Raw genomic sequence first — 13,013 nt, 5'->3', positions numbered from 1 at the left:
ATAGGAATTTTGGGTAGGGAGCTCTTGCCTTCTCAGCTGTGAATCAGCTGAAAACCAAATCAGCTGAAAACCAACCACATTTTCAGCTGTCATTCCTATTAAGGTCTTAAATTGAACAAATGCTGTAGTGAAGAACCAAGGACAAAATTGAATACGAAAGCACTGAAATTCCATAAAATGTAGATGCTGTCAAATATTTTACATTGCAAAGTAAAACCAACCAACAAATCTACTGGAACTAATATCCACAACTTTCACATAATTTTAGCTATCAGCACAGCACAGGTGACAGGCCTTCTTATAATGCAATTGTAGACCAGTACAGTAGATTCCGACAGACAGGTATGATATTCTCAAGAGTTAACCAAGGTTAGACATCAGGCCCTAAGCAGCTGTCCCTTAAAAAAAAAAAAAAAAACCTTGAGCTCATTCCTTCAGCAGTGGTGCAGGGGACAGCGAGCGGTTTATTGGACCGTATGATCTGTACAGAAGTGATCAGAAGTAGGGGATTCAGCAGTATCAGCACTAACTGAGAAAAGCAACATGGTTATGTCTAGTTCTTTGACATCAAGGTAGGGGTGACTGAAACAATCCCAATGAGGAAAAGTGTTGCTATTGACTGGAAGTCATACAGATCGCCTATTGATCGCAGTTCTCCAAGAGCTATTCCAGCCTGCCAATAACAAAAGATAAAATCTTATCACACACAATATCTCCAAAATCCATGGATGATCCATGGTTTAAAAGAAGGTATTATGAAAAGAGCAAATATTAAAGATGTACAACTTAAATCAGGAAAACTCAGTCAAGATTCAAAGCATTTATCTGCTAATTTACACAAACCACCTCTTAAATTCAATATATACAAGGAATAGCCAGATGCACGAGGGGCTCTGCGAAAATTAACATGACTGAGGGGTCGTTTCAGGCAGACATAAGTCATGTAGCTTGACAATCTTTCATTTTCACTAAAGAAAAAAGAAAACTAATTGCTCTTATTATAGATATGTAGGAAATACATACTCTGACGGTGACAAAGGCAGCAGGGATCAGTCCAATGAAAGTCGCCAAGAAGAAGATGTGGTAAGGGATATCCACGATTGGAGAAGCCACATTGATAAATGTATTTGGCAGTGTGGGCGTTACTCTTAGAAAGAGCATGTAATTTAACAAGTTTTGACGTCTCTTCGCAACCTGAAGGTAATGGAGAAAATATAATCAGCCTGAGAAATCATTGGTCATGTTTAATAAACAGTTCATAAGCAGAAGTAGCTGTTACCTGAGCTTGAAAGAAAGTTAGTTTGTCCGGCCATAATGAAAAAACAAGAGGTCGGCCAATCAATTTTGACAAGAAAAAGCACGACGAAGCTCCAGCTGTAGCAGTGAAAAGGACCAGCGCCAAACCTCTAAATACACCAAAAAGAGCTCCAGCTAACAAAGACATAAATACAGTTCCTGGAATCATGAAAGTCTGCATGAAAATGTAGACCACAGAGTATCCAACCAATACTTGCAGCGTATAGTCACTCGTGTAGCTCTCGAGATGATCTCTAAAAAACAAAGGATTAACATCATTCAGTACATCATTTCTTCTTTCAATATCATGGCATTTCCAGGGAGCAATTTTTGGAAAAAAAAAAAGAGTGACACATAATTAAATACTTGACAAATGGAATAAGAAAGAATTTTATATTTGTATAACTGAAGCATAGTGGTATTCCAGAGCTGTTTGATGGATCTGGAATAATGACTAATGAAAGAAGATACAAAACTCTACACATTGGCACATTGCATATAGAAAAATGCATACTGTATAGATTGAGGGATCTAAAGCAGTTGGATGTGATAGATTGTTTAGCTTACTTGTTGTGAGGTTCGTCTTTGATGAACCTTAATTTAGCTTAATGGTTGTTAGGTTTGTCTTTCATAGAGCTTATCACTTGTTTATATTCACATCCAACTGCTTTAGATCCCTCAGTCTACTCCCGAAGGCATACTAAAAGTATGAAAATATCTCAGTTTAAACTCCTAAGAAACACTAATTCAAGCTCCAGCAAAAAACGGCATGACAAAGCCTCTATATTTATCATAAAGACAGGCATATATTAAACCAGCCGAGCCTCTCAACCCTGGAAATAAGCACAGCATCACCATATACCTAATGGCTAATGTCAAGACACAAAGCAGGGATATTGAGCCCATATCAGCATCAGAATGCTTTACAATATTTAAGTCAAATGACAATGCTGCTAGCATAGTACACACAACTTGAAGAGGCCATCAAATACTAAATGATCAAGCTCAAGACAATGTTAAAAAATAATATCACAGTAGTGATGACTTTTTTTCAAAATTTTAATTATTAGTATGGATTAACAGTTAACCCCCAAACTTAAGCCATAGAATTCTGCAGTTTTGTCAGAATGACTACTATCTGAGTATCTGAAGATCATTTCCCAATTAAAGCAAAGTTCGTCAAGAAAACTGAAGGTGATGTAATGACACCTTCATAAACATAATAGCTACATCAAGTTCACAATACTACATTGAAAAGAAATCAAAACTGGCACGCTACGGAAATCTGATGAATTTGCAGACAAACATAGAGCATACATTGTGATTGAAAACAGCATAACCACCATAGAACAAAGTTATAACAATCAGTCAATCAAAATACAGGATTACCAGAAAATTTACTAAATTCCAGAAATCACAGGCTAATAAGGTATACTACTAATAATAATTTAGCTAAAGCAGCAAAATCTATTGAGAAAAGCTGTGCATGCAGCTAAAAACAGATCAATACTAATTTGGACTACATGCCAAAACAGAACAAAGAAAGATAACTGTAAGTAGAATGAATTAAACAATCACATTTTCACATTAATGTCACAATTTAATTTTTGCCTATTATACAAGAATTTGCAAAATCATACTTATAAGAAAAGTAATGAATAGTAACGGCATGCTAATAATAAAACATCATCTAAACTTACCTAACCAAACAAAGAAACAGCTTATAACCCATCAATGCAACACTAAAAAGATTCAATCTTTCCCCCCTTTTTTGAATAAGAAACAAAGAAAATCCCCATATTTCAGATCTAACAACAAAACTACAAGAAAATTAAACTCGGAATATTAGGGGGAAAAAAAATCAAAAAAAAAAAAAAAGTCAAATTTAAGCTAATAATCATAATGAAAAACTAGAAATTGCTGAAAAAAGTTAAATTTATGAATGAATACCTAAGAATTTGTAAATCGTCAAGGGTACGAGGCAACTTGAGGAAACTATAATCAGAAGACGGCATAGTTAAATAAACACCCAAAAGCCCTAATCCATATGCAAATACAACCCCAAAAGCTGCTGAAACTTCCCACATTGTTAATGGATACTTTGAAATTGATTTTTCTTCACAAACTAATCTTTCATCTGATTTCTCCATTGTTTTTTTCTTCGAATTTTTTGCACTAACCCCACAAAAATTTAAACTAAAAAAATTCAAAATTTCTCAAATTCGAGGTGTTTGTGTTTCTGGGATTAAATTGTGTAATGACCAGATTTAAGAAGATAAGGAAGATTTGGTTTGGTTACTTTCCTAACACTTCTCTGACATTTCTGTTTTTTACGTTTAAGCTTTGTTCGATTTTGTGGGAAATTTTTTGAGAATATTCGTTTCCCAAAGAATAGAAATATCCTAATTGATGATTATCAATAACTGTATACTAAAATACACACTAGCAATGACACGTGTCATCTGTGTCCTTAGTTTTTTTTTTTTTTTTTTTTTTAATTATTTATATTTTAGTAACAAATCTTTACATATATATTATAATAATAATTACTTATAGAGTATAATAGAAGATTTGATGTATAATGTATCCTTCCAAAAAAAAGTACTAACAATTATAACTTAAGCAAAAAAAATAAAAAAAAAATAAAAAAAAATAAAAACTTAACATAATTTGTGAAATATGAAGGTTCTTTTTTGGGAAAATATATAATATTAACATAATTTGTGAAATATAAAGCTTTTTGTATTTTGGGAAGGTATATATTAATTATGTACTATGTTTATTAGAAGATCATTTTTTTTGTTTGAGGAAACAACAAGATCATATATTTTTTTTCCCCTTAAAAAAATCATATTTTTTTCTTGAATTTATTTATTTTAAAAATTATGTAATAGAAGCTACAAATTTTTACAATGAAATGCAAATATAAAATCAACAAATGATATTTTTGTTATTTCCTTGGATAATTTATGATCTAAATTTTAATCAATTTATAATCTATAATTACTTATGGATATTTCAATAATACTGCCTAGTTCGACACATGTTGATTATTCTTAGTGTAATTTGAATAATAGAAATTACCGTGCATGGTACGGGATCTAACCTAGTTGATTATATACAGTAGGATTTTAATTAATGACAAGATTTGTTAACCTTTTTTTTCAAATTATTGTTTGGTGGGATTAAAAAATTCAAAAAGGGTTGAATTGGGAGAGATGATGTGGTCCAACTTTGGTCGTTTGTTTTCTTGTCTTTTATGATTTGTGGGTTATCACTTGACGTTCAGATGTTAATTTCATTTCAGATTCATATTAATGATGTCTTCCCCATGTTTTTATTTAACCTAAAAATCTTTGGGTATTCATTCTACACCTAAAAAACCTTAGGGCCTGTTCTGATTGACTTAGCTGAACTGAACTGAACTGAACCGAGCTGAACTGAACTGAACTGAACTGAACTGAACTTATTAATTAGTGATTTTTAACTACGGATTAGTAATCTTTGATTATTTTTAACTAACTGACTATGAAAATTAGTTTAAGTTGTGTAGTATTTTAATTTTCTCAATGAGATTAACATTAGAAATATGTTTCAAAAAAATAGAACCATTTGAACAATGAATTTTATCAATATTATTATTGTTATTATATTATTATTAATTATTGATAATTATTATTATTATTTATTGATTATTATTATTATTAATAATATTATTATTATTATTGTTGTTGTTGTTGTTGTTGTTGTTGTTGTTGTTGTTGTTGTTGTCGTTGTCGTCGTCGTCGTTGAATAAGAGCTTAAAAGAATGAAATTTGGCTTTATATCATTAGCAATATCATTAGACATAAATTAAGAGCTGAGCTGAACTGAATATCATTAGCAATATCATTAGACAAAAATTAAGAGCTGAGCTGAACTGAACTGAACTGAACTGAACTGAGCTGAACTGAACTGAACTGAACTGAACTGAACTGAGCTGAACTGAACTGAATTTCAACAGAACAGAACAAGCCCTTAGTATCACACGTTTGATTTGAGTCATTTCGTTTTGGTAAGTCATTCGAGCCATGTGTAGCGTAAGTGTAACAAGTCTAGATACATATAAGTATACAATTTTTTTTGGCTGGTAAGGGGAATGATTCTATTAGGCTACTGGAAGTCTGAAACCTTTCACAGAGTCACAAGTCCTCTCAACTCAGGTTAGTGGGCTACATACTTTGAGAGGGGGGAGGGTAAGGGAATCTCCACCACAAAGTCTATCTGGTGGGATTTGATCCCATAACCTCTTGGTTGTAAGATGCAAACTTAGGGCTTGTTTTCATTGACTGAACTGAACTGAACTGAGCTGAACTGAATATTGGAAATTAGGAGCTGAGCTGAACTGAACTAATATGAATATTGGAAATTAGGAGCTGAGCTGAACTGAAATTCAACGTAAGAGAACAAACCCTTAGTATACATTTTTTTTAAGATGGTAAGGAAAAGGGCTATACCGGGTCAAAACCTCTCACAGGTCCTACCGGCCTCGGTTAACAGGTTCGGGATTTTGGGAGTGTGGGGAAGGGTAAAGAAATCTCCACCCCAAAGTGCCTCTAGTGAAAATTGAACCCCTAAGCCCAACCTCAAAGTTGTAAGGTATAACCCTTTCCACTAAACAAGCTTAGCTTGGTTACGAGTATACATTAAATGACGTGCCGAAACACTCATATAAGCTCATATGTATAGACGTATAGTACTCCACCAGGTGGATGAAACAGTCTCAGGGCAAAATAGCAAAGAACACGTGAAAGAGGGGTTGGAAACCGACGGAGAAAACAAAGGAGATAGCGGCCCCAAGTGTAAATGCGCAAATCGTGGGGTACTTCTAGTTTTTTGCATGTGCCACTATTTGCTTAAACTACGCGTTTTATGCTTAATAATCATACGGAGTAATAGTACAGTCAGCTCCTATAATTACACTTTTGCGCTCATTGTTTGTCGATACCAAATGGTTTTTTGCTTATGTATTTTTGAATCGTACTTAACCAAAAGACTAGGAACAGTATAATACTATAATGTATATGACGATCTAGGAGGTTATTCTTACTCTTCATTATAATATTAATTGATGTCTTAAACATTGATTGAGATTTGGCAAATTGTTTAAATTATTGCCCTTTCCCTCATTAATTATAACGTGGGCTCATGATTATATATTTGGATCAAGCAACTTGCATCATCATATCAATATTAATGAAAATGTGTTGAGGGTTTATGTCAATAATAAATTAAAATGTGGAAAAACAACAAGGTTTATTATGGATTTACTTGTAATGATAAATTGCCAATAATTATATTTGAGGCACAAGTTTACCTTTAAAACATGTGGGATTTGATTTGTAGGAAAGTATTCTTGTACTCGTAAATTTTATTGAGTGGGTCATTGCTTGTAAAAGGTTAGAAAAAGATCGGTTAGTGGGAGTTACAAATCAAATTTCAATAGTGAATGAGATGATAAACGAGCAAAATAAATATAAAAGAGAGAGAGAGAGAGAGTGATTAGACACAATATATTATGAAAAGGCAAATACAAAATTATTAAATTATTGTTTTTGAGCTTCGGGTCTATATTGACCGTATCTTATAAAGATATTTTAGCTTAATCTTACAACTAATTGATGATAAGTAAAGAAGTCCGCTAATCTTTAAAACATTAAAATTTTGTTTGTCTCAACTACTTAATTAATGATAAGTAACTCTCTAGGGACGTATGTCTCAACTCTGAAGGAAACTAAAAAGATAAAAATGAGTTCTGATCTTCTGATCCGTATGTCCGTAATAGAGATGTGTTAAGGCCCAATGGGCTTACATACTAAAAGTCTAAAACTTCAAAGTAATAATCATGCATTCATGTGCTAAGTCTGCTCAAACGGATTATTACTTGAAGTTTTAGTATGTAAGCCCATTGGGCCTGTTGACTTCCCAAGCTTAATCTATACCAGATTACCAGGAGCTTGCCCATCAACTCAAGCCATTACCATTTATCAAAGAGTAACTTAAGAAGATACATCCTTCATTTACAACAAATGATTTACCACGTATAATAGATTAATAGGCCTAAGCCATGTTTCATCAGGTGAAGAAAACACGACTTAATAACCAAGAGTGTTCTTTTTAAATTGAGCCATCAAGGTAAATTAAGTACAGAAAAATTAGGTTCGAAATAGTCAAGTTATGCTAAATAATTATGGATCTTCATTTTTTATTTAAAACTTTAATATTTTGTATGCTAGTTAGTTCAAATTAATTCAATTTAGTGTATATGAGTTAAATTAAATATCTTTGGATAAGTCAATTCAATATAATGCAGAAATAATTAAAACTTCATTGATGAAAATCAGGTAAATATACTGCACCCTTGTCATGTCGACACTTAATTTTTTTGCACAATACATGCATTATTGTTAATCACCCAAGCCATGAAGGATTTCATTTTCATGCATTTAATGCACACAACAGCTTCTGAAGCAATAATACTTATTATCAACCTAACTTTCTCATCCATCCATCTCTCTCTTCTTATCATCCACAACCATAAATTCTACTAGCATTTACAACTTACCTCTTTATTCTTCCTTCTTACAAATTCCTTTTTTATATTCTTACAAATTAAAACTCTTTGTTTCTTTCTAAAAAATGGCAGGAATAGTATCCAAAAAATTCTCATACCAAAAGCTAAAGCAAGAAGTCATTTTTGAAGAAGATCTTCATCATCAAAACAAAAGTAAAAAAGATAAAATTTCCGAGATTATTAGAAGATCATCAACATCAATAAGATCAAGAAGCAGCTGGATAAATAAGCTGAAATTAAGGAGAAAATTCAGGGTTAAATTAGGACGTTGTTTTAGAAGGTTTTTCAGAATCAGAAGAAATAAAAAGCTTAAAGTTGCAAGATTAGCTTGGGCTAATAAGGTTTACAAGAGATTAAAGGAAGGTCAATCTCATTTTGGTGATCTTTTTGCTGGTAATTACTTGTTCATGCAAGTCACTCCTGGCTCCTTCGTCAAGAACAACAAAACTCATTGCGTTTCGTCTCACCAATTTTATAATCATAGCAATACTACTACTACTACTACTAATAAGCTTTCTAGATATCCCTCAAGTTATACTAGTAATTATGTTCTATCTTCTTGAATAATTGTATAATTATATTATATGTATGTTCATGTGATTTGATGTATTTTTAAGCTTATTATGTACTCTGGACTTCATATAATGCATGTATTTACCAATAATAGTTTGTGATATATGTAACAAATAACTTATTGATAAACAATTTCAATGGTGCATAGTTATAAATAAAAGTTTGAAGAATTCAATTAAGACTTTAAAAGGCAGATGCGTGCAAGATATAACAGCAATATCGATCTATGTCGTTTTTAATTTGTTTTTCTTATATATTCTACGTACTAATGTGTTCGAGCTTATGCAACTAATTAATTAAAACAGAACGTGCTATTAATTTTGATGTTTAATTATGTTAAGCTATCTCTTGTTTGATACATTAAGGTATCTTAAATCCTTAATTAAGAATTCAAAGAGTATTTTTGTCTCACATCATAATTAATATATACGGTACGTAGTGTATACATATAAGGTACTCTTGTATAGTTCTATGTGCAGTGCCATTATTGTTTTAATTAATCTCATATTATCATGTTTAATTAATAAAATGAAGTTGTTAATATAAATCCAACTTTAAGAAATATAATTGGTTTTCCCCTTGAGCGTACGGTATACCTATTTATTAGGCATGCTTGAGTGTAGGTATGCCATATTCATAATAAATTTGTAGACTTTTGTTGTTCATCAGTACTCCGCATTACATACAAAAGTAATTATTTGTAATCCTTAAATAATAATTCAATTAATTAAAAAAATAAATTTTGGAGCTGGTAGATAATTGAAAGTAACTATTCGTAATTAAGAGTCAAATTATTGAAATGAATTATGTACCAGTTGGATTTGAAGATGTGTGAATCGAATATAATTAACTAGTGCAAGTTAATTAATCCTACGGAGTACTACTCCATAGTACGTCCATATATATTACGGAGTACTCGTATTATTAAGTTCAACATATATAATCACAATTCCATGAAATTTTAAACTCAAATGTAATTTACAATTTGCTCATTAAGGTGTTAGCCCTCTCAGTCTCTCACACATTCAATCTCTTTCTCACTCTGCCAGGCACACAATCCCACCTAACAAGTTCAATTTATAGCTAAACACTTATACGTCCCTATAACACGTAAATAATCGTAGTACTCTATCACCTAAAAACACACTCTTTACTACTCTACGGCTCTACCTAATAACAATATTAAGTACTTAAACATATAAGTATAGTCTTATTTCTTATACTACTAAAGTAGTCCTTTATATTCTACCACATGTCCACATTACTAGCTAGCTATGTTAGTGTTTCATTAGATACCTCGATCATTTTCATGCATTTCATGTGAAAATAGCTGGGAAAAATGCTTTGATGCTCTTTTAACTCTAAAAAAAATAAAAAAAATTGTTTGTCAAAAAAAAAAAAAGAATTTATATACTCCTTTCGTCCCTTTATTTTTGCCCCATTCCCATTTTTTGGGTCAAACTTTGACCATAATTTACCGTTAATCTATGAAAATTAATATAGTCATGACTGGTCTTGTTAGATTCGTCTCATTGTAAATTTTATTAATATCATGTTTTTATAATTTTTACCTACATGGAAATAAAGATATAGACGTTTTAGGACGGGTCTAGAAGACTGTGCACAATCAAATAGGACAAAAAAATAGGAACAGATGGAGTAAAAGTTTTTTTATTTTATTTTATATATATATATTTTAACTCTGTATTGACTTTATTAGTGTAATTGGTTAAACTCTACCAACTTATTTTAACATTTTAAATAGATTAAACTCTATTATCTTATTTTTAATTAATAATTATTATCTGCTATTTTAATTTACTTTTACTCACGACCTTATTTTATAATGTGTGTAAAATAGCTATAAATGAAACTTTTATTTAGAAAGGAAAAGAGTTTATCAGCAGTTACATAAACTGCCAGGCGACCACTCACCTCATAAAACTGATTCATTTATTATGAGCCCAACTCCCACCAGCTGTCTCTCTCCTTCTTCTGCAGTCTTCCCTAAAACTCTCACTACCCTTTTTCATCAGCATTATATGCACCCCTTCTTCATTCATTTCTCACCACAAAACACACATTTTCCTTGCACCTTTTTTCCTTTTTTTCACCCTCAAAAATAAAAATGTCATGCAAAATTTCTAGATTTTCATACCAAAAGCTAAGAAAAGAGGTTATTCTTGAAGAAGAAGATGCTGAGAACAAAAAACGAGTCATTAAAACTTCATCATTTCCAAAAATTACCAAGTGGTTTGGTAATAAGTTGAGAAAGAGAAAGTTGAAGTTTAAGTTTTCTGGGTTTAGAAGATTTTTCAAGGTAAAATCAAGGATTAAAGTGGCAAGATTTAGATTATCATGGGTTAATAAGGTTTTGAAGAGATTAAAGGAAAGCCAATCACATTTTGGTGATCTTTTTGCTGGTAATTACTTGGTTATGCAAGTTACTCCAACTGATTTCAACAAGAAGAACACAAACAAAAACACTATTATTGTGGGTAATCCTTATGGTCCTAATAATAAGATTACTAGTTTTGCACATTTTACTTATATGTATTAAACATGTTTAGTAAAAGTCTAGTGATTAAGGGGTGGTAGATTTATAACTAATAATTAAGGGTATTTTAGTAATTTTAAGGGTATTTTTTAAGGATGTACCCTAAAAAATAAGGGAAACTTGGTTATTTAATTTGGTACTTTGTATTTGACATGCAATTGTACTTCTAATAATATATTAAAGATATATAGTAGGGGTTCACAAATCACAACAAGATTATCCGAAGAAGCTATATCTCTGAATTAACATCAATTGATAAAGCTACTCACTTTTAATTGATGTGCATCTGAAGAAAATATGTAACTTGTCTTTGCTCAGGTTTTTTAGGCAAAGACCTAGAATTGTTTAATTGTAATAATGTTTATTTTAATTTATGGCACATTAGCTTATTTATTTCGCCTGATTTTATCATGCATTTCAAACATTTTCAACATTTGTAATGTATGTAGCATCCGATTCAACCTTTTTAAAAATAAGAAAGATTAAATTGTGGGGGTCTTAGCTTGTTATCCATTTATAGCAATTAAAGTATGATAGTTCGTCAAACTAGGGATATTTTGCGATAAAGTTTTTCTAATTAAATACTTGTATTGTTTATAATAATTTTGTGTGTGTGAGTCAAAGTTTGTTGTAAGTCATGGGTGTATGTACTTAACTTACATGTGCCCAAGTAGATAGACTTTCTTTATTATTGCTTGTTCAAATGAATATATATATGGAGTATGAAATTATGATACGAACTACTCCGTACATAACATGCATATAGTTATGTATATATGAATATTTTAATAATATAATGCGAAATGGAGGAAATTCTTTGTATAATTTAGAAGTTGAATCTAGACAAACATAAATAAATTATTAAGATGACACTCAGCCAGCCATGAGGCCCATGATATTGTGACAATGAGGTCAATCTATATCAATACATTAACAATCAATCATATCTCTAAAATTATGGAAGTGATAGATTTTTATACTAGAATAAGACAACGACTAGAAGAGTATTGAGAAGGTGATTAGTAGCTATTACGTATATGCGAAGAAACAAGCTAGCTACTTTGTAATTGGAATTTGGAAAAGGTTTTTAGTTCGCTTATTACAGGGTTCAAAATCATTTGTAAAAAACTTACTAACTTGTCTTAGACTAGAGTCCTAGTCCCAACTTGCAAGTGCTTGAGCTTGACTTCTTGTTACCTAATTAGCCTTTATAAACTTTGTCAATTAAAGCAAAGTAGGCTATGTTGCAAATATATATGGGCTTGGCCCGACTTGAAATATGTCTACCTTTGATGTCTCGTATCCAATTCCAGTGGATTGGGCCATTGATCTTTAGATCTACATGAATACATGTTGTATTCAATTTTTTTACTCATATCCTTTTTCCTTCAATAAATTATAATAATAATTAAAAAAAAAAACCTACAAACAAATTCATATCCTTTGTTTATTTTTTTTATTTTTCATTTCAAGGTTATTTTAAGCTTTTGTAGTTCAAATTTCTGGTGTAATTATACAGGACAACTATATTGATGCGGGGTAATGTTTATAAGAAATTCAAAGAATTTGTTGATGTAAAAATTAACTTTTGTGTGGCTCTTTATACACCAAAAATAAGGAAGAAGTTTCCAGAACTTATTAAGGTTGCCCTATATATTAGGTAAGTACTTTATAAATTAGCCTACCAGTGTTGCTATTCAAATAACCATGAATTCTGTAAGCCTTATAATAAAGAAGTAAGGGCAAATCTAAAAATACGCGCTTAGTGAGAATCGAACCATATCGCTTAAGTCCCCCTTACAATTTAGTAACTGTATCCAACTTGTCCAATAAAAGTGCTTCCTCACCACATACCAATAGGATACCACTAAGTTTTCCACTAACAAAAAAAGAAACTTTTATCAAAGATGTAAAGTATGTATCATATGATAGCAAATGCAAGATCCAAATATAAGATCTAGTGTCTACAGTCGA

At 31.3% G+C, this 13,013-nt stretch overlaps 3 protein-coding genes across 3 annotated transcripts; 2 read left to right on the top strand and 1 right to left on the bottom strand.

Moving 5' to 3' along the window:
* Positions 1-142: 142 nt before the first annotated feature.
* LOC110730164 (uncharacterized membrane protein At4g09580-like) lies at positions 143-3,693 on the bottom strand. Its single transcript, XM_021909939.1, has 4 exons — positions 3,247-3,693; positions 1,280-1,550; positions 1,024-1,194; positions 143-673 (listed from the first exon to the last, which is right to left on the bottom strand). Exons 1-4 carry the CDS (start codon positions 3,444-3,446, stop codon positions 554-556), a joined length of 762 nt encoding a protein of 253 aa, XP_021765631.1. The 5' UTR covers positions 3,447-3,693; the 3' UTR covers positions 143-553.
* A 4,147-nt stretch (positions 3,694-7,840) lies between these two features.
* LOC110729989 lies at positions 7,841-8,614 on the top strand. Its single transcript, XM_021909775.1, has one exon. It carries the CDS (start codon positions 7,975-7,977, stop codon positions 8,470-8,472), a length of 498 nt encoding a protein of 165 aa, XP_021765467.1. The 5' UTR covers positions 7,841-7,974; the 3' UTR covers positions 8,473-8,614.
* A 1,996-nt stretch (positions 8,615-10,610) lies between these two features.
* On the top strand, positions 10,611-11,042 carry LOC110730023. Its single transcript, XM_021909803.1, has one exon. The coding sequence runs from the start codon at positions 10,611-10,613 to the stop codon at positions 11,040-11,042; it is 432 nt and encodes a 143-aa protein (XP_021765495.1).
* Positions 11,043-13,013: the final 1,971 nt, after the last annotated feature.

This window comes from Chenopodium quinoa, unplaced genomic scaffold (assembly GCF_001683475.1).
Source record: "Chenopodium quinoa cultivar QQ74 unplaced genomic scaffold, ASM168347v1, whole genome shotgun sequence".
Lineage (NCBI taxonomy): Eukaryota > Viridiplantae > Streptophyta > Magnoliopsida > Caryophyllales > Amaranthaceae > Chenopodium > Chenopodium quinoa.
Note: the sequence above shows the minus strand (reverse complement) of the source record. Positions and strands in the feature narration are given on the sequence as shown.